This window comes from Dama dama, chromosome 4 (genome assembly GCF_033118175.1).
Source record: "Dama dama isolate Ldn47 chromosome 4, ASM3311817v1, whole genome shotgun sequence".
Taxonomy (NCBI): Eukaryota; Metazoa; Chordata; class Mammalia; order Artiodactyla; family Cervidae; genus Dama; species Dama dama.
In genome coordinates, this window is record NC_083684.1 from 68,555,066 (window position 1) to 68,580,651 (window position 25,586).

Sequence of the window (25,586 nt, forward strand, 5' to 3'; positions counted from 1 at the left end):
ATACAGTCAAAGGCTTTGGAGTAGTCAATAAAGCAGAAATAGATGTTTTTCTGGAACTCTCTTCCTTTTTCGATGATCCAGTGGATGTTAGCAATTTGATCTCTAGTTCCTCTGCCCTTTCTAAATCCAGCTTCAACATCTGGAAGTTCACGGTTCACGTATATGTTGAAGCCTGGCTTGGAGAATTTTGAGCATTACTTTACTAGCGCGTGAGATGAGTGCAGTTGTGTGGTCATTTGAGCATTCTTTGGCATTGCCTTTCTTTGAGATTGGAATGAAAACTGACCTTTTCCAGTCCTGTGGCCACTGCTGAGTTTTCCAAATTTGCTGGCATATTGAGCGCAGCACTTTCAGAGCATCATCTTTTAGGATTTGAAATAGCTCAACTGGAATTCCATCACCTCCACTAGCTTTGTCCATAGTGATGCTTTTTTTTTTTTTTTTTTTTAAGTTTCTAGTCATACTTTATTTTCCTGTTTTTGTTTTTGTTTTGTTTTGTTTTTAGTTTTTATTAAATAAAAGGAGCAGAGGGGGGAGCCTGTGGTCTCCGGGCTGTGGGAGAGCCACAGGCCCTCCTGCCTCCGTTCAAGGTGCACTGCATGGTAGGCTTGAGGTGTAAGCTGGGCGGGGAGGGCAGCTGGGAGTGCTGGAGAGGTCAGAGGTCAGGACCTATGACCCCCGCCAGCCCTCCCAGAAAGACTCAGTGGGCAGGCAGGGAGGCTCCTGGACCCCAACTGGGGCTCATCCTGAGGGCTGGCGGGGGGCCAAGGCCTGAGCTCCAAGCTGCAGAGCAGGAGCCCAGACCCGGCCGGGTTCTTTCCCACCCCAGTGTCCAGTCATTGGGGGTGTGCAGGGCAGTGGGGCAGGGTGCCTGGGCCCCTCACTCATGGACGTCCCAGATCTCAGACAGCAAAGGCGGCAGCTTCTTGTCCTGGAGCCGCAGGGCAAAGACCTGCTCCGAGTGCACAGAGCTGGGCGTGCGCAGGCTCACAAGCTTCATCAGCATTCGGGGGAAGCGCAGCTGGTCCTGTGGCCTCTTGATGCGGGTGTAAGACAATAGCGCGTCCACGTAGGGCTGCTGCAGGGTCTCCACTCGGCTGGGCTCCTGCACGTTGGGCCAGTCGGCTGAGAAGATGTTGATGGCGATGAGGAGGGCGTACTCGGCATCGTCCAGGCCCAGGCGCCTCATGGCCCACGAGAACTCGAAGATGGGGTTGATGAATTCCACCTGCAGTCCCGCGCGGTGGAAGTCATCCTTGCTGTAGGTGATATCGTTTAGGAAGGTGATGCACTTGATCTCGTGGTTGTAGCGTCTGGCTGTCTCCAGTAGCATGATCTCAATGGTAGAGGCCTTCAGGAGGGCGATCTGGTCTTCGCGACCCAGCTGCAGGAAGCCAGGCACCTGTTTAGCGAAGTCCACGATCTCCTGCACGGAGATGATGGCCAACTCCGTGAAGTGGGCGAAACGCTGCTGGCGAGCATCACGGGACTGCGGGTCTGCACCCAAGGGCCAGGGCGTGACTTTGGGCTGGTCGGAGAAGGAGCGTTTATTGCACTGCAGCTGGGCCGCCACCAACTGCTGGATCATTAGTTCCTGAGCAGCTGTTAACTGGATACCTTCACCTTCTCCGGAGCCCTGGCCACCCCCGTCGGACCCTCCAGGGCCCCAGACCCAGAAGCTGGGCTGCTGCTGCTGACTCCTGGCCCCGCGGGTGACCACTGTTGCTGCTGATGCTGCTGTTTCCGAATCTTCTTCTTCCGGATCTGTTCTTTAGAGCGGACGCATTGCTCCCGCATCCCTGCCTCCTTGCATTTCCGCAGCCGGCATTGCTGGCACTTGCGCCGCATGAAGGCGTCCATCTGGCAGGTGCCACCGCCCCGGCAGGCATAGCGCCCGGCCCCGCCTCGGATCACACTTCGGCGGAAGAAGCCCTTGCAGCCTTCACAGCTGAGCACGTTGTAGTGGAAGCCGGAGGCTGTGTCCCCGCACACTTGGCACAGCTCGTCGCCCAGCATCTTTGGAGCGGGGCCCTTCTTTCGCTTGCGCTCCGGCTCCTCCGCTGTGTCTAGGATGACCACGACGGAGGCTGAGGCGGCCCCATCAGTGCTTGGGGCATCAGGATCCGCCCCTCCAGGGCATGGTTCAGGACCATCCTCCTTTCCCCCAGGTGAAGAAGAGGGGGTGCTGGGGCCATTTCCAGGCAAGGGGGTGTCCACGGAATTCGTGGTAGGGGTGGACATGGTGGGGTCACCGAGCAGCCTCTCTCCAGGTCCCGCCCCTCTCCGAACAGCAGTGGGGGGCGGGGCTCATGGCTGCGCGCGAGGGTCTCGTGGGCGGCCTCTCTTACGGGGGGGTCCACTACTCCCGTTGCCTTGGAAACAGCCGGGGGGCGGCGCGAACTGCTTCTGTTCCCTTGCTCTGCCTTCTCTTCCTTCTTCTCCGTAGCCCCTGGCACGCCGCCGCGACTCAGGTCCCCTCAAAAGTAACTTCGCCACTTCTTCCGGCAACCCCACCGTGCGTCACTTCCGGGAGTGGGCGGGTAGTCGCGATGACGAAATTCCGGCTCGTCCCGGGATAGCCTAATGGGCTGCCCAACGTGGAAGTCGTGGGCCCGCCGGAAGTTTGCGTTTCCGGGTAACTAGGATGTGGGCCGGCAGAAGAGTTCTTGACCCCATTCAATAAAATGTTGGGCCGTAGGGCGGCGTGAAGGTCCAAGTCGCTCAGTCGTGTCCCCACTCTTTGGGACCCCATGGACTGCAGCCCACCAGGCTCCTCTGTTCATGGAATTCTCCAGGCCAGAATACTAGAGTAGATATCCGTTTTCTTCTCCAGGGGATCTTCCCAACCCAGAGATTGAACCCAGGTCTGACGCGTCGCAGGCGGGTTCTTTACCTGGTTCTTTACCAGGGCGGCGTGGTGAGTCCCAGATCTTCCCGCCCCTCCCTGTGTAGCCTTAAACTCTGCCTAGTACGTCTCTTGCTCGAGGGCCAAAGGTTTACTCGGCATCACCTCCCCAGCTGCGGCTCCTTTTGGCACACGGCTTGAGGATGCCTCTGTAGGTCTCACTATGGGAGGCGCTCTCAAAGGGCGGATTTCCCACCAGCAGCTCATAGCAGAGCACCCCTAGGCACCATAGATCTATCTTCTCGTTGTATGTTCTCCCCTCAATCATTTCTGGGGGCAAGTAGTCCAGCGTCCCACACATCGTCTTTCTCCTTAGAGAGGGTGTGTGCACAGACCAGCCAAAGTCTGCCATCTTCACCTCACCCATGAGCCCCAGCAGCAGGTTCTCTGGCTTAACATCCCTGTGAATCACCTTCGTTTCATGTCAGTAGGTCAGAGCATCTGCCAACTCCTCCATTACCGTGGCGGTACACTGTTCATCAAACATGTGGCTCTTTTGTAGCTCCTTGTAGAGCTCACCCCTTGGAGCATATTCTAGAACCAAGTACACCAGGCGTGCATCATGAAGTCGTTGTACAGGCGAAGGATATTGTGGTGTTGGAGGTGCGCCTGGATTTCAATTTCCCTGCGCAGCTGGTGTTCCAGTCCTTCCTTCTCTATCTGGGACTTGAAGAGGACTTTCAGGGCCACAATGAAATGGCTTTTCTTGAGGCGAGCCAGGTACACATTCCCAAATTTTCCCTTGCCGAGAGGACACCCGATTTCAAAATCATCAGTTGTGAAACGCCGCACGATAGGGTTGCTGGGCCCTGTTTGACCTTTTGCAGCTACTTTCCTCTAAAACCTCTCTGTCTGGTCCTTTCACCTGCGGGCTGACCCCCTACTCGACTTCCTAACAGCTTTTCGGTGGCTCATGACAAGAGATGGTGGTGAGAAGGGCGCCTTCCTCAGCCTTGTGGAGCTGGGTATCCAGGCAGAACACTCAGGATGAGCTTCATTCCAATCCCGACCTGCTCCCACACAAAGGTTCCAGTGGCTGAGCGGACACCACCTGGGGGTTCCGTAATGATGCTTTCTAAGGCCCACTTGACTTCACATTCCAGGATGTCTGGCTCTACATGAGTGATCACACCATTGTGGTTATCTGTTTGTAGACTTTTTAACAAAGGCCATTCTGGCAGGTGAGAGGTGTTACCTCATTGTTATTTTGATGTGCATTTCTCTTAAGAATTCAGGAGGTTAAAAAAAAAAAGAAGAAGAATTCAGGAGATTGAAAGTTTTCCACTAATTTTTTTTAAAAGCAGTGTGACCAGTTAAACTGACCTCTCCAGAGTGGCCTCTTGACTGTCTGCCCTGTTCTTAATCTTTTTCCAGGGCCTACCCCAGGATGTTTGCTGAGGACAGGTGTTTTTTCCTTAAATCCTCCCGCCTGGGGAACATTAAGTGCCCAGTTTTTCAGTTGTAGTTACCAAAGGTGGCCACAAGGTGGAAGCATTTCTTCATGCGCCAGGCTCTCTCTCTCTCTCTTTTTTTTTTTTTTTGTATGTTTCTGTTTTCCTTTGAAGTAGTGCCGATGTCTGTTGTTCTGGTTTAGGTTTACAGGAACTTGATTCAGCTATACATGGACATATCTATTCTTTTTCAGGAATTCTCCCGTATAGGTTCTTTGGAGTGTTCAGTAGACTTCCCTGTGCTGTTCATTAGGTCCTTTTGGATTATCTATCTGACAATACATAGTGTGGATATGTTCATCCTAACCTCTTAATGTCTTCTTTCCCCTAGTTTTATTTTTTTCAGTAATCATAAGTTGGTTTTCTAACTCTGTGGGTTTGTTTCTGTTTATAAATTGCTTCAATGTTATAAGCTTATACATTTCACCTGGAAGTGATAGGATATTTCTCCTGCCCTCTCTGAGTGACTTCACTGTGTATGATGAATCTCTTGTCCATCCACGCTGCTTCCAAGGCAGTTTTTCATTTCTCTGTTGATGTACATTTTAATTCAGACTCTGTGTTGAATGTTGCCAGTAGTGCTGCCCTGAAAATAGGAGAGCAAGTATCTATGTTATGATTTTCTCTGGATCTCAGGCAAGGGGTACTGGGCTTGCCAGTACAGGTGGAAATTCTATACTCAGTGTTTTAAGGACTGTCTATACTGTTTGCCTTCCTGGCTGCACCCACCCGTTTACCTCCCCGCCCGCAGTGTAAGAGGTCTCCCTGCTCCCCTCACTCTCGGCAGGATTTAATCTCATGGAGGATGGTCATTCTGTGAGGTCTGAGCTGATACCTCGCTCTATGAGTGGCATTTCTCTAACAGTGATGCTGAGCATCTTCTCATGTGCTTCATGGCCATCTGCATGCCCTCTTTGGACAAATATCCATTTAGATCTTTGGCCTGATTTTCCATTGGGTTGATTGTTTTTTTCCATATTGAGTAGCATAAGCTGTTTGCATGTTTTGTAGAGGAATTCCTTGTTTTAAAATTCGGTTGCAAACCTTTTTTTCTCATTTAGATGTTTGTCTTTTTCTTTCCTTTAGGGTTTTCTGTGCTGTTGAAAAGCTTTTGAGGTTAATGAGGTCCCTTTTGTTGAGTTTTATTTCATTTTTCGTTATTGTAAGAATTGATCCAAAATGAACTTGCTGCAATTTACATCAAATCGTGTTCTGCGTATATTTTCCTCAAGAAGTTTAGAGTATTGTCCTTCCATTTAGCTCTTTAATTGATCTGGAGTTTTCTCTTTCTGTCCGTGGTTAGAGAGAGACCTAATTTCATTCCCTTTGCACTTGTTTAAGGATTCTCCACCTGGCTGTTAACTGACATTGCCAGCATCAGTGTCGGAGTGTTCCCGCTTCCCCACACCCTCTCCGGGATTTACTGTTTGTAGACTTTGTGACACAGGCCATTCTGACTTGCGTGAGGTGATACCTGGTTGTAGATTTGATTTGCATTTCTCTAGTAGTGACGCTCAGCATCTTTTCTTGTGCTTTTTGGTCATCTGGATGCCTTCCTTGGACAAGTGTCCATTTAGATCTTGGCCCATTTTTCTACTGGGTTGACGGTTTTTCTGATCTTGAGCTGCGTGAGCAGTTTGCATGTTTGGAGGTGAACCCCTGTCTTTAACTTCAGTTGCAAACATTTTCACATCGTGAGGGTTGTCTTTTTCTTTCCTTTCAGGTTGCCCTATCTGTGCAAAAAGCTTTTCAGGTAAACGAGGTGCTTTTTTCAGTTTTCTTTTGAATTACTCTGAGCATAGATCCAAAAAGAACTTGCTGTGATTTATGTCAAAGCTTGTTCTGCATATATTTTCAAGTGGTTTAGAGGAATCATGTCTCTATTTGACTCTTTAATCGATTTGGAGTTTCTTCTTCTGTAAGCTGTTAGGGAGAGATGTAAATTCTTTCACTTTTCACTGTTTAAGGAACCTCCACCCTGTCCTCCATCGTGGCTGTTAACAAGTTACATTCCCAGCATCAGTGCAGGAGGGTCGCATTTCTCCACAACCTCTCCAGCCTTTATTGTTTGTAGACTTTTTGACAAAGGCCATTCTGACTGGTGTGAACTGATTCACCTCACTGTAGCTTTGATTTGCATTTCTATAACATTTCATGATATTGAAAGCTTTTCATGTGCTATTTTTAAACACAGTGCGAGTAAAACTGAGCTCTCAAGATTGGCCTCTTCATCGTCTGCCCTGTTTCGAATTCTTTTTCCCGGACTTACCCGGGACATTTGTTGAGGACTGGTTTGTTCCCCTTACAGCCCCTCGGGCCTGGTGAAAATCAAGTGCCCATCCGCACGGTTTTTCTGTTGTTGTTACCAAAAGCGGCCACAAGGCGACAGCATTTCTTCATGCGCCGCTGTTTTGATTGCTTTGTTTTGGCTAATTTAATTTTTTTTTTTTTCTGTTGGAGTGGAGTTGATTTCCGTTGTGTTTGTTTCAGGTTTACACGGACTTGATCAATTATACATAGACCTATGTCTATTCTTTCTGGGGTTTTCCCATGTAGGTTCTTGCAGTGTATTCAGTAGACTATTAAATATTGTCAACAGTTCTGCCTTGAAAGTAGGGGTGTAAGTATCATTTTAAATTATGGTTTTCTCCGGATCTAAGGCAAGGGGTGGGCTTGCCGGATCGGGTGGTAAGTCTGTATTTACTGTCCTAAGGAATCTCCACACTGTTTTCTTTCGTGGCTGCACCCACCCATTTACATCCCCACCCACAGTGGTGTTGGAGAAGACTCTTGAGAATCCCTTGGACTGCAAGGAGATCCAACCAGTCCATCCTAAAGGAGATCAGTCCTGAATACTCATTGGAGGGACTGATGCTGAAGCTGAAGCTCCAATACTTTGGCCACCTGATGCGAAGAGCTGACTCATTGGAAAAGACCCTGATGCTGGGAAAGATTGAGCGCAGGAGGAGAAGCGGACGACAGAGGATGAGATGGTTGGATGGCATCACTGACTCAATGGACATGAGTTTGGGTAAACTCCAGGAGTTGGTGATGGACAGGGAGGCCTGGCATGCTGCGGTCCATGGGGTCGCAAAGAGTCGGACACGACTGAGCGACTGGACTGAACTGAACTGAACCACAGGGCAGGAGGAGTCCCTGTTCCCCTCAGCCTCGGCCGCGTTTCATCTTCATAGATCTTCTGGAGGATGGCTATTCTGAGCAGTGTGAGTTGATACTTCCTTGCAGTTTTGATCGACATTTCTCTAACAGTGATACTGAGCCTCTTTTCACGTGCTTTATGGCCGTCTGGATGCCTTCTTAAGATGAAGGTCTATTTAGATCTTTGGCCTGTTTTTCTCTTGAGTTGATTGTTTTTTTATATCAAGCTGAATGAACTGTTCACATGTTTTAGAGATGAATAAATTGTTTTTAAACTGGATTGTAACCATTTTTTCCCATTTTGAGAGTTGTCTTTTTCTTTTGTTTAGAGTTTCCCTTGCTGTGCAAAAGCTTTTGAGGTTAATGAGGTTACTTTTGTGGAGTTCTGTTTTATTTTGTATTATTCTGAGTGAAACCAGGAAGAGCTTGCTATGGTTTATTTCAAAACCTGTTCTGCCCATATGTTCCTCAAGTTTAGAGTATCCATCCCTCCATTTAGCTCTTTAATCAGTTTGGAGTGTTTTTTTCTGTATGGGGTTAGGGAGGGACATAATTAGGTTCACTTTTCACTTGTTTAAGGAATCTCCCCGCTGTCCTCTGTTTCGGCTGTTAACAATTTACATTGCCAGCATTAGCGTAGGAGAATTGCTTTTTCTCCAAAACGTCACCATGTATTGTTTGTAGAGTTTTTGACAAAAGCCATTCTGACTGGTGTGACCTCATACCTGGTTGTAGCTTTGACTCACATTTCTCTGAAATTACTCCATGTTGAAAGGTTTCCATATGATTAAAAAAAAAAAAATAGTGTAAAACTGACCTCTCTAGAATGGCCTCTTGACAGTCTGCCCTGTTTTGAATTTTCTCCGGACCTACCCCAGGACGTTTGTGGAGGACCGCTGTTTTTTCCTTATGTCCTCACAGACCTGGTGAATATTAAGTGCCCATCAGGACAGGTTTTTCCGTTGCTGTACCAAACGCGGCCACAAGGCGGCAGCATCTCCTCGTGCATGTCCCAGTTTTTGGTTTTGTGGGGTTTTTTCTTTGTAACTTAATTTATATTTTCTGTTGAAGGAGATTTGATTTCTGAAGTTGGGGTTGTTTTAGGTGAAGAGGAACTTGTTTCAGTTATACTCGGACGTGTATCTATTTTCTTAGGAGTCTTTTCCCGCAAAGGTTATCACAGAGTGTTCCATAGACGTCCCTGTGCTAACAGTTGGTCCTTTCAAATTATCTATATGATAAGTAGTAATTCACGCATTCTAATCCCCACCTCTTAGTGTATCGCTCCCTACAAAATGTTTTTAAAAATAATCATGAGTTGTTTTTTTAACTGAGTCTGTTTTATTTGCAAGTTATTTCATTTGCATGAATCTCTGGCTTCCCCCTTTACGTGATATTTGTCTGTCTCTTACCTCACTTAGGAGAAGGCAATGGCAGCCCACTCCAGTACTCTTGCCTGGAAAATCCCATGGACGGAGGAGCCTGGTGGGCTGCAGTCCTTGGGGTCGCGAAGAGTCGGACACGACTGAGCGACTTCACTTTCACTTTACTTCACTTAGGATGATAATCTCTTGGTCCATCCCTGCTGCTGCCCGTGGGATTTTTCCTTCTCTCTCTCTCTCTCTCTTTTTTTTTTTTTTTTGATTTGTGAGTGTATTCCAGTGTACAGATGGGCCAGTTAGTCTTCATTTATCGATGGATATTTCCGTTAATGCTGTCTTGGCTGTTGTGACTAGTGCTGCCCTGAAAATAGGGGTGCACGTGCCCTTTTGAATTAGGACTTTTCCCAGATAAAAGCAAGGAGTGGGGTTTCCCAAAAAGTGGTAACTCTCTATTGTGTGTTTTAAGGAGCCTCTAAATATTTTCCTTCCTGGCTACACCCACCCATTTACAACCCCGCCCACGATGGAGGAGGATTCCCTGTTCCCCTCGCCCTCGCCAGCGTTTAATCTTTGAAAATCTCCTCGAGGATGGCCGTTCTGAGCCGTGTGAGATCATACCTCAACCTAGTTTTAATTTTCATTTCTTTAATAGTTATTGATGCTGAGTGTCTTTCCATGAGCTTTTTACCTTCTACCTTGTGAGGCTAATTAACCTCTTGAAGTTGGCTTCATGGAAGTCAGCCCTGTTGTGAATTCTTTTCCGGTGATTTACCCCAGGGCATTCTTGAGGGCAGGTGTCATTTCCAGCCCTGGTGAATATTGGGCCCATCAGCACCGGTTTTCAAGGGGTTGTTACAGGGAATGGCCACAGGGCAGCATTTCTCCCCGCCCAACTCCGGTTACCTGGGCGGCCAGAGCCTCGGGGCGAGTCCTGTTCCTGGGTGGATACACCCAGGGCTTGTGTCTCCTTCTTCCCCCTTAGCCTTTATCCCCCTGGACAAATCCCAGCGATTGGCACACCGCTCTGCAGCGGGAGCTGTCCTCCTCGGGTGGAGAGGAAGGAGGCTGGAGGTGGGAACCGCACCCCCAGGACACACGGAGCCCAGAGACCCCACCGTCCTTTGGGGGTGCTAGGGTTGGCTCTGCTGCTGGAGAGACCCCTGGGTCTGGAGACGGTGGGCTCAGGCAGAGGGGAACAGGAAGGCCAGGTCCAGGGGGGCGCTCACTGCGGGCACAGCCTGCCCAGCGCCCTTAACCCCAGGACAGTCCTGCCAGGGGACCCGAGCCTGCTCTGGCCCCAGGGCCGTGACACCAGCCCGGGTCCCCAAGGCCTGAGGGCGACAGGGTCAGCAGTCCTTTGTCTTTCTTTTTTTCTTCTTTCTTTTTGATGTTTATTTTGAATTGAGTGTATAGATGATTTGCTTTGTTGCGGATTTTTTTTTTTTTTAATGTGTACAGCAACTTAATTTACATGTAGATGTATATATGTTCTTTTGGGGTTCTTTTCATATATAGTTTATTACAGATTGTGGGGCAGGCCTCCTTGTGCTCCCAGTGGGTCCTTGTGCATTCTTTTGTTAATAGTGGTGTATATGTGTTATTCTCAACCTGCTAATTTCTCCCTGCACGCCACGGTTTGTTTTTGGTAACCATAAGTTTCTTTACTAAGTCTATGCAGCTGTTTCTGTTTTGTAAAGAAGCTCATTTGTTTCCGTGTTTGTATTCCACCCAGAAATACAACATATGACGCTCGTCTTTCTTTCTCTCACTGAACTTCACCTGGTGTGACCATCTCTAGCTCTTCCTCATGGCTGGAAGTGGCATTCTTCCATCTTTTATGTCTGGGTAATGCCACTTTGTGAACCTGTACCCCAGCTTCTCTATGCATTCACCTGTCCCTCTCCACTTAGGTTTCTTTTGTATCTTGGTGATGCCATGATTGTTGGCGTGCAGTATCTTTTGAAAATTTGGTTTTGTCAGGATCCACACCCAGGAGTGGGATGGCTGGGTCACATGGCACTTTGTTGCTGAGTGTCTGGAAGACCCTCCATGCTGTTCTCCAGAGTGGATGCACTGATTTCCATTCCCCCCCCCAGGGTAGGAGGTTCCCTTCTCTCCACACCCCCTCCTGCATTTTTTGCTGTCGAAATTTTGAGATGGCCATGCTGACTGGTGTGAAGTGATACCTCATTGAAATTCTGATTTGCATTTCTCTAGTGCTTAGGGACACTGAGCATCTTTGCATGTGCTTTATGGCCACCTGGATGCCTTCTCTGGACAAATGTCCACTTAGCTCTTTGGTCCATTTTTCTACTAGGTTGTTTGGTTTTTGATACTGAGCTGCACAAGCCCTGTTGGTCTGTTTTGGAGATGAATTCCCTGTATCTCCGTTTGAAAACACATTTTTTCCCCCAGTTCTGTGGGTTGTCTTTTCTTTCATTTGTGACTTACCCTGCTGCTCAAATGCTTTTAAAAAAGTTAATGAGGTCCCATTTGTTTAGTTTTTTATCTTTCTAAGAGTGAATCCTGGAGAAGGAAATGGCAACCCGCTCCAGTGTTCTTCCCTGGAGAATCCCAGGGACAGAGGAGCCTGGTGGGCTGCCGTCTATGGGGTCGCACAGAGTCGGACACGACTGAAGCGACTTAGCAGCAGCAGCAGCAAGAGTGAATCCAAGATGAACTGGCTGTGATTTATATCAAAGCGTGTTCTGCCTGTATTTTTCTCAAGAGGTTTACAGCATCTGTCCTCCATTTAGATCTTTGATTGATTTGGAGTATATTTTTCTGCATGGAGTTAGGCAGTGACATAATTTCATTCTCTTTTCAGGAACCTCCACGCTATCCTCTATCCTAGCTGTTAACAATTTACCTTGCCATCAGTGTAGGGGGGTTTATTTTTCTTCACACCCTCTCCAGTGTCTATCATTCGTAGGCTTTGCGACAAAGACCAGTCTGATCAGAGTGAGGTGATACCTCAGTTGTAGTTTTGATTTGCATTTCTGTAAGATTGAGATATAAAATCTTTTCATGTAGTGTTTTGTAAAGACTGCGAGTAAAACTTACCTCTCTGGGTGGGCTTCTTGACCGTCTGCCCTGTTTTGAATTCTTTTTCCAGGACCTGCCCGAGGACATTTGCTGAGAATGGGTGTTTTTTCCTTATGTCCCTGCAGGCCTAGTGAATACTGAGTGTCCATCAACACAGGCTTTTCGGTTGTTGTTACCAAAGGTGACCACAAGGTGGCAGCATTTCTTCGTGCTCCACTTTTTGGAGGGGGGGATTTAATTTTTATTTTCTGTTGCACTAGACCTGATTTCCGATGTCGTGGTTTTGTTTGGTTTTTTTGTTTGTTTGTTTGTTTTGTGTGTGTGTGTACAGGAACTTGATTCAGTTACACATAGACATATGTCTATTCTTTTGGGGGGATTTTTCCCCGTATAGACCACAGGGTGTTCAGTAGACTTCCTGTGTTATTCAGGAAGTCATTCTTGATTACCTATTTGATATATAGCAGTATGTATATGTTAATCCCAACTTCTTAATGTATCTTTCCTCCCTTTTTTAAAAATAATAAGCTGGTTTTCTACGTCTGTGCGTCTGTTTCTGTTTGCAAGTTAGTTCATTTGCATGAATTTGTAGATTCTATCTGCTAGCGATATCTTAATATATTTGTCTTTCTCGCTCTGACTTACTTTGGGGTAGGAGATAGAGGGGGGCCCGGGCTGGACAGCTTGTGCTTATCAAGTGGAATAAGACTGAAGCTTTGTTCTCACCCATACACTCCAAGGACAAAGCTAGTGGCAGAAGCTGAGCTCTGCTGGAGTCAAGAGATACGGTGCCCGCTCTTGAGGTCAAGGAAGAAAACCTCCTCGTCCGCAAGAGAGCAGGAAGGCCTCCTGGGGGCCGAAAGGGCGGGGGCCGCAGCCCATAATAAGTGTGGGCCTGCCCCCACCGGCCTCTGCGGTGGGATCCGTCTTCGCAAAAAGTTGCGCGTGCATGTTGGGGGGCAGGTCCTGGACTGGTCAGATGGGGAGAGAGACAGATGGTGCCCGGCGTGGAGACCCAGGACGGGCCTCGTGAGTGGCTCGCGTCACCTCCCACTGTGCTCCCCGGCTTCAGGGGAAGCCCGCCCCCTTCCCCGCGGGTGTCTGTCTCCGCCGGCCTCTGACTCAAACACATGAACTGCCGCTTTGGGTGCTCCCCTGTGTTTTGCTTCTAAGAATGAATGTCGTACCTGTTGTTTTGTTTTGCTTACAGCTTTTGCATCCTTGAAACATTCTTGCTTTCAAACGTGGGCGAGAGCCAGGGCACTTTGCTTCTAGCCTCTGGCCCTGGAGGTCTGACCGCGGGACTCCTGGTTTGCATCCAGGCTGCCCAGGTTCAGTCCCTGGGATTTCCTTTCCCACGTCTCTGGCACAAAAGGTCCCTTTCCTACCCAATCCTCTCCGCCTCCGAGGGAGGGCTCACTGCAGCCTCTCCGCTGCAAGCGCGCTGTCAGCCGCTCAGGTGCAGCCCTGGGGTCCTGACCCCCTGGCATGTTCCACCGCGGCCCACTCCAACTCCTCCAGAGATCCCCCCACGCCAGGCCACCGCGGCCCCTCAACTGTGACGGCCCTTCCAAACGGTCTGCGTCCAGGCATTATCTGCTGTCTGGGAAGCTTACGCCTGCTGACCGCTCCGTATCAGCCCGCGTGTCCTCGTCGGGGTTGGAAAAAAAGACGCCTTGCACGGCGTGCCAAGGACGACCAGAGACCTCCGGTTAGAAATCGGTGGGGGAGGAGAGGACGCACAAAGCCCCGTCAAGCATGAAGTCAGAGTTCGGGGACCCTCCAGATTCCCTCCAGGCGCCTCCTGAATGTGTCCGGGGTCCTGGGGGACATTTCTAGGAGCACGCTCTGTCCTCAGTTGAGGTCACTCAACATGGGGAGATCCCTTTTTGAGCCAAAAGAAACACCCCTGGAGTGTATCCTTAAGAATTGGAAACTTTTTTTTTCTTTTACTGTGACAGTGTCTGGCCTTTATTTAAATTGGTGGATCGGGGTGGGGGGAGGGGGGAGGGGGGAAACGCCTGAAACTGGGCATCTTTATTGACACAGGAAAATGGGCTGCGGTTCCGATATGTTCAGGACTTTATTCCACTTTGATCATATTCCTGCTCTGTGCCTCCTGTAATCAGAAAAACCCTCTTAACTTTCTCAAGAACCCCCTCTGACTCCTAACTCCTCTTGGGGTGGAGGAAGGAGAAGAAAGTGGGAAAAGAACGAAGCTTCCCCTTCCGGCACGGTCCCTTCCTCCTCCAGACCCTTCTGATCAGACTGAGACCCCGGCTCCCAGAGGGACAGTCCCTGCCGGGGCAGCACCTTATCGGCCGGTCTGCTCCTCCTGTTGGGGCCAATCCGAGCACCGTCTGGGCTGTGTGTTCGCTGTGAAGCGATGACCACAGCCAGGAGAGGTGACACTTTTTGACACTGGATGGCCATGATATTCTTTAGACTCCAGAGAAAATGGGTTAAAATGAAACTTTTTTTGAAATTGAAAACCAGTTCCTTTTGCACGTGCAGTTAGGAAAAGCTGGCTTGTTGAAATTCTTCCCCACCCTCCCCACCCCCCGCAGAATTCTGACCCTGAGAAAGCAAAAATATGCCAGGAAAAAAGCCTGAAGTTAACTCTTATCTTGACTAGGAGATACACAGCCCACTTTACCTGAGACTTCAACTTGGGTAATTTAGTAGAAATTCAAGCCAAGAAAAAGAAAAGGGGCAAAAGACATTTTATAATAAATCTTTAGTGGAAAACTATGGGATCCCCTGGAGCAGGAAATGGCAGTATTTCTCAGCTGGAGAATCCCATGGATAGAGGAGCCTGGCGGGCTACAGCCCATGGGGTCGCAGAGTCAGACGCGACCGAGTGACCAAACAACATGAGCCCTCTGTCTGCCTGGATCTGTGTGTGCCTCGCTGTGGGTCTTTGTCTTTGGATAATATCATTGAGGTTAATTTGTAAATAAGCTCTACTTAACTGGCTTAAAGAAAAGTAAGCATTACAAATCAAACAATTCTAAATACAAGGAAAAAACCTAAAGATGTTTGGGCTCACTAGACACATGCCTTGTATTACATTGAGAGAAAATAAATTGTACTTTGGAAAAATACATGTGTTTAGAGGTTCTAAAATATGTTCCTGAGTTTCCTAATCAGAGAATGCCACTATGACAAACAGTTCACAATTGCTTTCTTATTGGTTTTCACTAGGCGTTAAGGTTTTTTAAAGGTTAAAAATTATAATATGGAATCAAAGCTACTACTAAAGTGACAAGGAAAAGATTTCAGTGCGTAAAGCAGGTAAAGATACATGTTGTCAGTGAAAGAAGATATAAAAGATTGGAGGTGTTTCTGTTGTAAAAAGTAATGATAATCTGTTCTACAGCTGGTTATTTGTAAGTGGGGGAAAAACAGAACAAATTAATACAGATCTAGAAGGTGACAAAAGGTTTGCAGAAAAGGAACGTTGGAAAGATGCTTTGGTATATGTGTTAATAATACATCAAAGGTTAAAACCGACTTAGATAAAAATAGATAACTGGCTATAAGCCTGCAAGTCTCCTTGAGGTACCAGGTGTAGAATGGAATTCAAGCTTATTCTTCTGTAAATAAATGAGATCAATTTTGTATATTAATGTTCAGGTTGTCACTTCTCCAGCTACTTCTAAAGTTGAGTGGCCTGTCACACCTTCATCAGTCACTCTGGGCTAATAAAAACGACACCAGAAAATATCTGAGACCACAGCAGAAGTTTCCATTCCTTTGGACAGGGTAGCACAAGCTCTGACTCTATTGGACCAGGATCAGACTTGCTAAAAACCATAACCTGGTTCTCACTCCTGCTTGGGCCCCTGGTCACAGTAATTCTTCTACTGATCTTTGACCCCTGCCTTTTTAAATCTACTTGTTAAATTTGTCTCTTTCAGATTATTACAGTTTCACATCAAGATGATGGTGATGCAGAGATTCCAGCCAGTCCTCAGAACAGATCCTGCAGGAATATCAACAGAAGTCGCCCTGGGGCCCCTGAATGAGACAGGGCGAGAGCTCCATGGCCCAGCTAGGTGCGGTCTACGAGCCCATGCCAGCCTGAAGCTACAGGAGACAGACCTTCGCCGTCAGCCTCCCAGTGAAGATTTTTGGGATTCTTGTCTCTCAGAGGGGTTTGAAGTAGGAGGTGGAGGGGCCTCTGGGCTGGAAGCTGGTGTTTGTCAAGTGGAGTGAAGCTCCACTCAAGGACAAAACTAGCGGCAGCAGCTGAGCCCTGCTGGAGTCAAGAGATAAGGTGCCAGTGACTGAGGTCAAAGAAGACTCCCCGTACAAGGGCAGGAAGGCGCCCTGCAGGCCGAAAAGGGAGGGGACCCGCCCCATATTGAGTGTGGACATGCCCCCGCGGGCCTCTGTGGTGGGATCAGACCCACGGTTTGGTCCTGACTTAGGCCTGACTCTGCTCCACCCTGAGGTCAGACTCTGGTGCACACTCAGGCCCGACTCTGGTGCACACTCAGGCCCAACTCTGGTCACACTCAGAGCCCTGACCCTGGTGCACACTCAGGCCTGACCCTGGTCACACTCAGAGCCCTGAATCTGGTCCACACTAACGCCTGGCCCTGTCCTGACTTAGTCATGATGCCGGTACTCACTTGTCCTGACCCTGGTCCACACTGAGGCCTGACTCTCCATTCTAAAGCCTGACTCTGCTGTACACTCAGGCCTGACTCCGATCCACAGTGATGCCTGACCTGTCCACACTGAGGAATGACTCTGATCCACACTGAGGTTTGTCTCTTGCCCACAATGAGGCCTGACTCTGGCCTCACTAGGACTTGGCTCTGGGCCACACTGGGGCCTGACTGTGGTCCTGACTTAGGCCTGATTCTGGTCCACACTGCGGCCTGACTCCAATCCGCACGTAAGTTCTGACTCCGCGCACACTGCAGTCTCACTGTGCTCCGCACTGAGGACCGACTCTCGTCCACACTGCGGCCTGAATGTTCTTTCTCTAAGCCGTGACTCTCGTCCTCATAAGGCGTGAATCTGGTCTTCACTAGGCCTTGCTCACGTCCTCAGTAAGACCTCGTAATAGGAAATCCACTCTATGAAATATAAATTAAGTGTGGACTGTCGGTAATTCAGAAACTGATACATGCTGCCAAGCAGAAGTCAAATATAAACACATTTTTAAAAATACAGACATATAGAAAGTTTTATGACATCATCTGCTCCACTCCTGTGCAGACATTAGATGACACCTGCACGCCGTGGATGACTGCACTGGGAAGGATAGACAAGTCAGAGCTGCAAGCTGTGTGCAGAAGGAGAGACGATGGATAAAGAAGAGGGGGTACAGGCACGAAAGGCAGTATTATTCTGCCATAAAATATGATCAAAATTACATTTTCCAGCCTTGGTGAGGAGAAAGATGACCATGATCTCGGAGAGAAGAGGCAGTGAGCGGTGCTGAAGACAGTCGTGGTTCCCTGTGAGGAACTGGACCTGGGGAGCCGGATGAGAACCAGGAGTCCTCGCCGTCAGACCAGCAGGGGCCAGGGGCAAGAAGCCAAGTGACCGCTGAAACGATGAACGTTTCAAAGAGACAGAAACCTGTTAAAAGAGGTACAGAGTTCACTTTTGGAGACATGGCATAGCATGTGGGCGAGCAGGCGGAGGAGAGTTTGTTTAGGACAGAAGCGGGGCAGAGATACGCGCAGAGAGAGAGGGCGTGGCCGTCCTGGATGAGGAGCCCGGGAAGAGGAGGTGGAGACCCTCAGCCAGGACCGTCCTGCCGGGTCTGTTTGCCTTTGCCAATTACCCTGTCTCTTCTTCACACCCGACTGGCCTCTGGACCCGCCCCAACATGCGTGCAACAAAAAGAAAGCAACCAACACGTGGGGAAATGTTTGCAAAGAAGGATGTCGACAAGGAACCATCTACAAAATATGCAGACTGCTCTTTCAGCTCAATTTAAAGAAAGCAAACAACCAAATAGGCAAATCGAACAAAGACCTACATGGAAACTTCTCCCAAGAAGGCATCCGGACAGACATAAAACCCGTGAAGACTGGCTCAGCGTCACTATTATAGGAAAATGCAGTTCAAAACTGCACCGTGGTATCAGCTCATCCCACTCAAAATGGCCATCATGCCGAAGATCTACAAGGATTAGTGCTGCTGGGGGGGTGGGGGGCATGGAGTCCTCCACACTGCGGGCGGGGATGTAAATGGATGGGTGCAGCACCAAGGACAACAGCGTGGAGAGCCCTTAAAACAGCAGTTGTCGAGTTCCCACGTGATCCACAAGCCCACTCCTTGCCTTAGATCCGGAGAAAAGGACAGGTTCACCCCCTCTTTTCAGGGCAGCACTATTGATAACATCCAAGACAGCCTCAACCAAAATGTTCATCAACAGAGAAACGAAGTCACTGGTCCATCGAGACACTGGAACACACTCAGCGATCAAAAACAGCTGAAACATGCTGTTGTCAGCATCAGTGGACCCAGAGATTTAGCATACTGAGTGAAGTCAGGGAGAGGGGAATTTATCACTTACAGGTGGAATCCGTAAATTCATACAAATGAACTAATCTGTAAAAAGAAACAGACTCACAGACTTAGAAAAGCAACTGCTTTTTATTTTTAAAAAAAGAAGTACGGGAGGGAGACATTAAGAGGTTAGGACTAACATATATACACACTGTTATCTGGGAGATAATCCAAAAGGACCTACGGAATCGCACACGGAAGTCTAGAGAACACACTGACAGAATCTATATGGGAAAAGACCCCAAAAAAGAAAATCCATGTGTCTATGTATAAATGAATCAAGTTTCTGTAAACCTAAAACAAACACAATATGGGAAATCAAATCTACTCCAACAGAAAGTGAAAGTGAGGTCGCTCAGTCCTGTCTGACTCTTTGCGACCCCATGGATTGTCGTCTACCAGCCTCCTCCGTCTGTGGGATTTTCCAGGCAAGAATACTGGAGTGGGGTGCCATTTCCTTCTCCAGGAGATCTTCCCAACCCAGGGACTGAACCCGGGTCTCCAATAGAAAATTAAAAACTAAATAACCAAAAAAAAAAAAAAAAAGTGGAGCATGAAGAAATGCTGCCGCCTTGTGGCCGCTTTTGGTAACAACAGAAAAACCTGTCCTGATGGGTATTTAATATTCACAGTGGTTGGCTGGCATCACAGACTCCATGGACACGAGTTTGAGCAAGCTCTGGGCGTTGGCGATGAACAGGGAGGCCTGGCGTGCTGCAATCCATGAGGTCTCAGAGTCGGATATGACTTAGTGACTGAACTGAACTGAACTGAAGTCTTAGGGACTTAAGGAAAAAAACACCAGCCCTCTACAAACTGCCCTCTACCCTGCAGTAAATCACGGGAAGAGAATTCAAAACAGGGCCAATGTTCAAGAAGTCTATTTGAAGACGTAAATTGTAATCACAAGGGAAGAAACAAAAAGTCCGTGGAGAGCTACTCCGCTTCACTAATTGTGTGCATGTTCACAGTGGCTCAACTGGTCCCAGTCTTTGTGGCCCCATGGACTGTAGTCCGCCAGGCTCCTCTGTCCATGGGATTTTCCAGGCAACAATACTGGAGTGGGTTGCCATTTCCTCCTCCAAGGATCTTCCCAACCCAGGGACCAAACCTGGGTCTTTTCCGACTCCTGTGTAAGCAGACAGATTTTCTTTACCACTGAACCACCTGGGAAGCCCTTACTAATTATTAAGAAACTGCACTGCAAGTCAAAACTACACCGAGGTGTCACCTTACACCACTCAGAATGGCCATCCTCCAAAAGATCTTCAAAGATGAAAGGCTGCCAAGGCTGTGGGGAACAGGGAATCCTCCTAAGCTGTGGGCGGGGAGGGAAGCGGGTGGGTGCAGGCACCGTGGAAAACATCTGTAGGTTCCTTAAAGCATTAGATACAGAGAAGCCACATTTTCCGGCCATCTCGCTTCTTGGTCTAGAACTAAAAAATATCCTAATTTGAAACATGTGCACCCCTATTTTCAGAGCAGCACTGTTCACAATAGCCAAGACACAGCTTCAACTAAAATGTCCATCAATATTTTCTATTGGAAAAATGAAGAGTAACTGGTTCATCTATACACTGGAATCTATTTGGCCATTAAAAAAAAAAAAGTAAAAAATAAATACCATTGGCAGCAGCATGGCTGGACCGAGAGATGATCATACTAAGTGAAGTCAGAGAAAGATAAATGCTTAAAAATATCACTTACAAATGAAATCTATAAATTCATAGACATGAACTAAATTCTAAACAGTAACACTTTCAGACTTAGAAAATCAGCATGTGATTATTTTCTTTTAAAGTTATGGGGGACACATACACTTAGAGGTTACAATTAACATATACACACTACTCGATATCAGAGATAATTTAAAAAGATCTACTGAATAGCACAGGAAGCTGATTGAACAAACTGGGATAAGATATAGAGAAAAAACCCTGAAGAAGAATAGATTAAACACCTATGTATAATTCAGTCAAGCTCCTGTTCACCTAAAATAAACACATCAGAAATTAACTCTACTTCCATAAAAAATTTAAAAATTACCAAATTAAAAAAAATACAGAAACCAATGGAGCAAGAAATATTGCTGCCTTGTGGCCACTTTTGGCTACAGCAACTGAAAAATCTTTGCTGTTCAGTTCAGTTCAGTAGCTCAGTCGTGTCCAACCCTTGTGACCCCATGGACTGCAGCACACCAGGCATCCCTGTCCATCACCAACTCCCAGACTTCACCCAAACTCATCTCCATTGAGTCGGTGATGCCATCCAACCATCTCAACCTCTGTCGTCCCCTTCTCCTCCCGCCTTCAGTCTTTCCCAGCATCAGGGTCTTTTCAAATGAGTCATCCCTTTGCATCAGGTGGCCAAAGTATTGGAGTTTCAGCTTCAGCATCAGTCCTTCCAATGAACACCCAGGACTGATCTCCTTTAGGATGGACTGGTTGGATCTCCTTGAGTTCCAAGGGACTCTCAAGAGTCTTCTCCAACACCACAGTTCAAAAGCATCAATTCTCCTGTGCTCAGCTTTCTTTATAATCCAACTCTCACATCCATACATGACTACGGGAAAAACCATAGCTTTGACTAGATAGACCTTTATTGGCAAAGTAATGTCTCTGCTTTTTATTATTTTTTATTTCCATTTTATTTATTTTTCATTTATTTTTATTAGCTGGAGGCTAATTACTTTACAATATTGTAGTGGTTTTTGTCATACATTGACATGAATCAGCCATGCTGTCTTGGTTGGTCATAACTTTCCTTCCAAGCAGTAAGCGTCTTTTAATTTCAGGCTCCAGTCACCATCAGAAGTGATCTTGGAGCTCAAAAAAATAAAGTCTGCCACTGTTTCCACTGTTTCCCCATCTATTTTCCACGAAGTGATGGGACAGGATGACATGATCTTAGTTTTCTGAATGTTGAACTTTATTTTTTTTTCCCATTTATTTTTATTCATTGGAGGCTGAATGTTGAACTTTAAAACCCCTCTCTGCTCCCTAAGTCGCCCCGTCGTCCAGCCGGAGCCCGGGTGTGGACACGCAGAGTGAGGCAGGGTCAGCACGTGTCCTGCCCAAGGCCGGCGCCCAGACACAGCTCCACGGTCCTCTCCGAGACTTCCTCTGTCCTGTCTGTTTTCTGCCCTGAGACCGAACATGAGGAAGCGCACACCTGCCTGGACCTGGCTCCAGGGCTCTGTGCAGGGAACTTCGACCAGGGTGGGCCAGGGGCTGGTGAGTCCACAGTTACAGGGACGGGGTCCCCAGACCTGCTGTCCCCCCAGATGCCACCACACCCGCAGCGGCTGGGTCGGCCACGCTGTCTGCACAGCGAGCGTGGCGTGTGTCCCGGGAGGAGCCGGTTTTATCCCTCGTGCTGTTCATCCCCCTCGGGTGATTAAGCAATTAAAGATCCTCACTGCACAGCCAGACCTCAGGTGGAAACACTCCTGTGTCCTCTGTGGAAAATCAGAGCTGAGAAAGCATAACTGGGCATTAAAGGGGCAGGCGAAGGTGCACCAGTCACTTCTCCTGGGCGTGCTCCTTGGGGCGGCGTCATCTCGTCATCGTCGCAGCCCTGAGCTCCATCCCGGTCAGGAATCTGGCTCCAGTGACTTCACGCTCCCTGATTCCTGCTCTTTACGGCCGGAGCTCTTTTTCTAATCAGGAAAGCAGCCCATTTTGAAGCCATCATTCCCACCTCAAAATGCTGTGGATCCCTGATGCCCCCAGGCCTCCACGGGAGGATGATGCCTTTTATTGGGACAGTTATTCCAGCGCTGCGCAGGGACGCAGTCACACCTGTTTTCACTTTGTCTGTGGGCGGTGTCTACCTGCAAAGGCGGCCTTAATAGGTGTGGCAGAGACCACACAGCCCGTAACTCTACAACATCCACTCGCTGCTGCTTTATAAAAATCTGCCTCACGTGGCTTTTGATGGCCAAGTCGAAGATCTCTCTTGGTAAATGTCACGTTGCCGTGAAAATGTGTGTTGCTGTCCCGTCACTCCGTCGTCTCTGGCTCTGCGGCCCCATGGACTGCAGCACAGCAGGCATCCCCGTCCTCCACCGTCTCCTGGAGTTTGCTCAAACTCATGTCCACTGAGTCACTGATGCCATTCAACCACCTCATCCTCTGTCGCCCCCTTCTCCTCCTGCCCTCAATTTCCCCCAGCAAATATGTGGGTTGTTTTCAAATATCGTTTGACATTGATTTCTAACATAACTCCACAGTGGTAAGAGAACAGACTCTGTATGATGTCAATACCTTTAGACCATGACATTTGTGCACCTTGTTTTATGTGCCAGGATATATTCCAGTGTCTCCTGGTTTACAGTCTATGGGAACTTGAATCGAATTTGTACCCTGTTGCTGTGTGAAAATTATGCAAATCTTAATTATGTTGAATTGGCTCACAGTGCTCTTCAGATCTACTCTATCTTTCTACTTCTTTGTATATTCATTCTATTAATTTTTGATATTGAAACTCCAAATAAAAAATCTTAATTTATCCACTTAAAAATAATTGTAATATATAGTGGAACTATATGTAACCTTGCTCTGTATTTTCCAGGTCTCCTGTAAATATGTCATTATACTTTCATAATTAAAAAGAATAAAAATGTATTTAAAGAGAGTTGCCTCAAGCACCTCCTTGTATATAGTGCTCCCACTGCCCAACACCCACCCCATGTGATGATCCAAAATGCCCCCGCCCCTGGGCCAACCACACATCCCCATGGGTTTCCAACAGGCTTTCTACTGAGAAGTTGTTCTTTTTTGCTGTCTTTTGTCTCTTACTGGGCATGTGTTCATGTCTTCATTCTTCTTTTAGGACTGATTCAGAGTCTTCTCAAGTCACCATTTAGGACGAGGAACTGTCAACACCCAAGGTCCCGTCCACTGTCACTTTTCAGGTCAAGGATGCAAACCCCACCCTATAGGCATCTTCTTCACCTTTACTGCAAAGGCACAAATAGCTGGCTCACTTTACTTCTGTGATTCCACTTCTTCCCCAAATCAGAATTTTCTTGGGGAAACTTACTTGGAACCTGAGTAGCTGAAACTTTTTCTATACAGAATGAATGGGTATAACTGGAACAAAATCTTCCTATTCACAGTAGCTATTCTCCTTACATGAAGGTATTCATTTTTTTCTCTTCAGTTATGTATTGGGTTGGCTAAAAAGTCCATTTGGGTTTTTCTGGAATATGTATGGGAAACCTGAATGAACTTTTTGGCCAAGCCAACAATATAGACAAAAAAGATAGGCAGGATGGTTAGGCATTGAGTTAATAAGCATCTAAGCCACCTTTGAGCAGATGATACATAGACTGAGGTGGATATGGTCCAGGTTTCTCACTGTTGGTGGAATTATTATAAGCACAGAAGAGGGGAAGGGTAGGATAAGCCCTAGAGTTCAGTTTTTAATTGGAGGAATCATGACTAACTCATGTTTTTGTTGTTCAGTTGGTCAGTTGTGTTCGACTCTTTTGCGACCCCAAGGACTGTAGCCCGTCAAGCCCCTCTGCCCATGGGATTTCCCAGGCAAGAACACTGGAGTGGGTTGCCATTTCCTTCTCCAGGGGATCTTATGACCCAGGGACTGAACCTGAGTCTCCTGCATTGGTAGGCAATTCTTTACCACTGAGCCACCAGGGAAGCCCAGTAACAAGTTGTTGATCATCATAACGTTTGTGTCGATTGAGTTAGAAATGTGCTTGCTTTTTTAAGCAAGCAAGGTGACTCTGCTACGTGACTTGGGGATGAAACCCGCTGCCAGCTTGCTTAATTCAACCCAGTCCTACCGATGTTCGTTGGGTGCTGGCTACGCCCCCAGGAGGCTGTGTGGGCTGTGGTTATCCACCCCAGATGACACAGGACAAGCGATGGCTGAAAACTGCTTGACAACCAGGATTCTGAACACTTCAGCCTCGTAAACACGTCTCTCCTCTCCTGCTCTGGACTCAGAGGGAGCTTTAAGTGCCCTGTGTGTCCATGGAGAGGTGAACGGATAAAGAAGTCATGGGGTGTGTGTGTGTGTGTGTGTGTGTGTGTGTGTGTGTGTGATGGAATATTACTCAGCGATGAAAGGAGGACATGAGTCACTTCTAGTGAAGTGACTGAACCTACAGCCTGTCACAGAGTGAAGTGAGTCACAAAGAGACAAAGATCATATATTAACGCGTATATATGGAACCTACAAAGATGGTACTGATGAACCTACTTAGAGGGCAGGAATAGAGATGCAGACGTAGACAAGACTTGTGGACACAGGGGGGCAAGGAGAACGTGGGATGACTTGAGAGAGTAGCACTGAAACATATACACTGACGTATGTCACACAGATAGCCAGGGGGAGTCTGACGTGACACGCGAGGAGCTCAACCCAGTGCTCCCTGAGGGGTGGGAGGTGGGAGGGCGGGGACACGTGTATGCCTGTGGCCATTCACGTCGATGTATGGCAGAAGCCACCACAATACTGTAAAGCGATTATCCTCCACATAAAAACAAGTGAAGAGCCCTTCAGCGTCCGGGTCTCCTCACGCTTTCAGAGGCTGCTGGGGCCCCGCTGCTTTAGGAGTCTATCTGGCATGAGTGGGAATGAATGAGGGAAAGAACGAGTGATGGCTCGCACACATGGGTGAAGGGAGATCTCTTCCTTTCCTGCCAGTAGCCGCTGAAGGCTGAAAGGAGACCACGGCGGACGTTTTGCCTCGGGAGGGCGCTGGGGTGGGAGCGGAGGAGGCGCGCCGGGACGAGCGGCCGCTCACGGGCCCAGTCTCAGGACGTCTCCCCGCAGAGCACTCGCTAACCGATCGCAAGGCCCATGGTCCGCGGAGCGTGGAGACGCTTGCCAGGCGCCCGTGACGGGGCTGGGACCGGCAGACGCGGTGCGCGCCCCCAGCAGGAAGCCCTGAGAACGCCACAGGGCCTTTATTTCTTTTTCAAGGGATCCCCCTCCGCCCCATGTGGACCATTTCTAAAGTCCTTTCTGAATTTCTAACAGTATTGCTTCCGTCTTACATGTTTCACTTTTGTCCGAGAGGCCTGTGGGATCTTAGCTCCCCGACTGGGGCTGGAACCCGCGCCCCCTGCGATGGAAGGC

At 48.1% G+C, this 25,586-nt stretch overlaps 1 protein-coding gene and 1 pseudogene across 1 annotated transcript; both read right to left on the minus strand.

Moving 5' to 3' along the window:
* Positions 1-816: 816 nt before the first annotated feature.
* On the minus strand, positions 817-2,514 carry LOC133051996 (oxysterols receptor LXR-beta-like). The gene is given in 2 exon segments (XM_061136717.1): positions 817-1,665; positions 1,668-2,514. Coding segments are annotated over 2 exon segments (1,359 nt in total). The 5' UTR covers positions 2,242-2,514; the 3' UTR covers positions 817-880.
* A 482-nt stretch (positions 2,515-2,996) lies between these two features.
* LOC133055216 (aurora kinase C-like) lies at positions 2,997-13,432 on the minus strand (annotated as a pseudogene).
* Between the last annotated feature and the right edge of the window lie 12,154 nt (positions 13,433-25,586).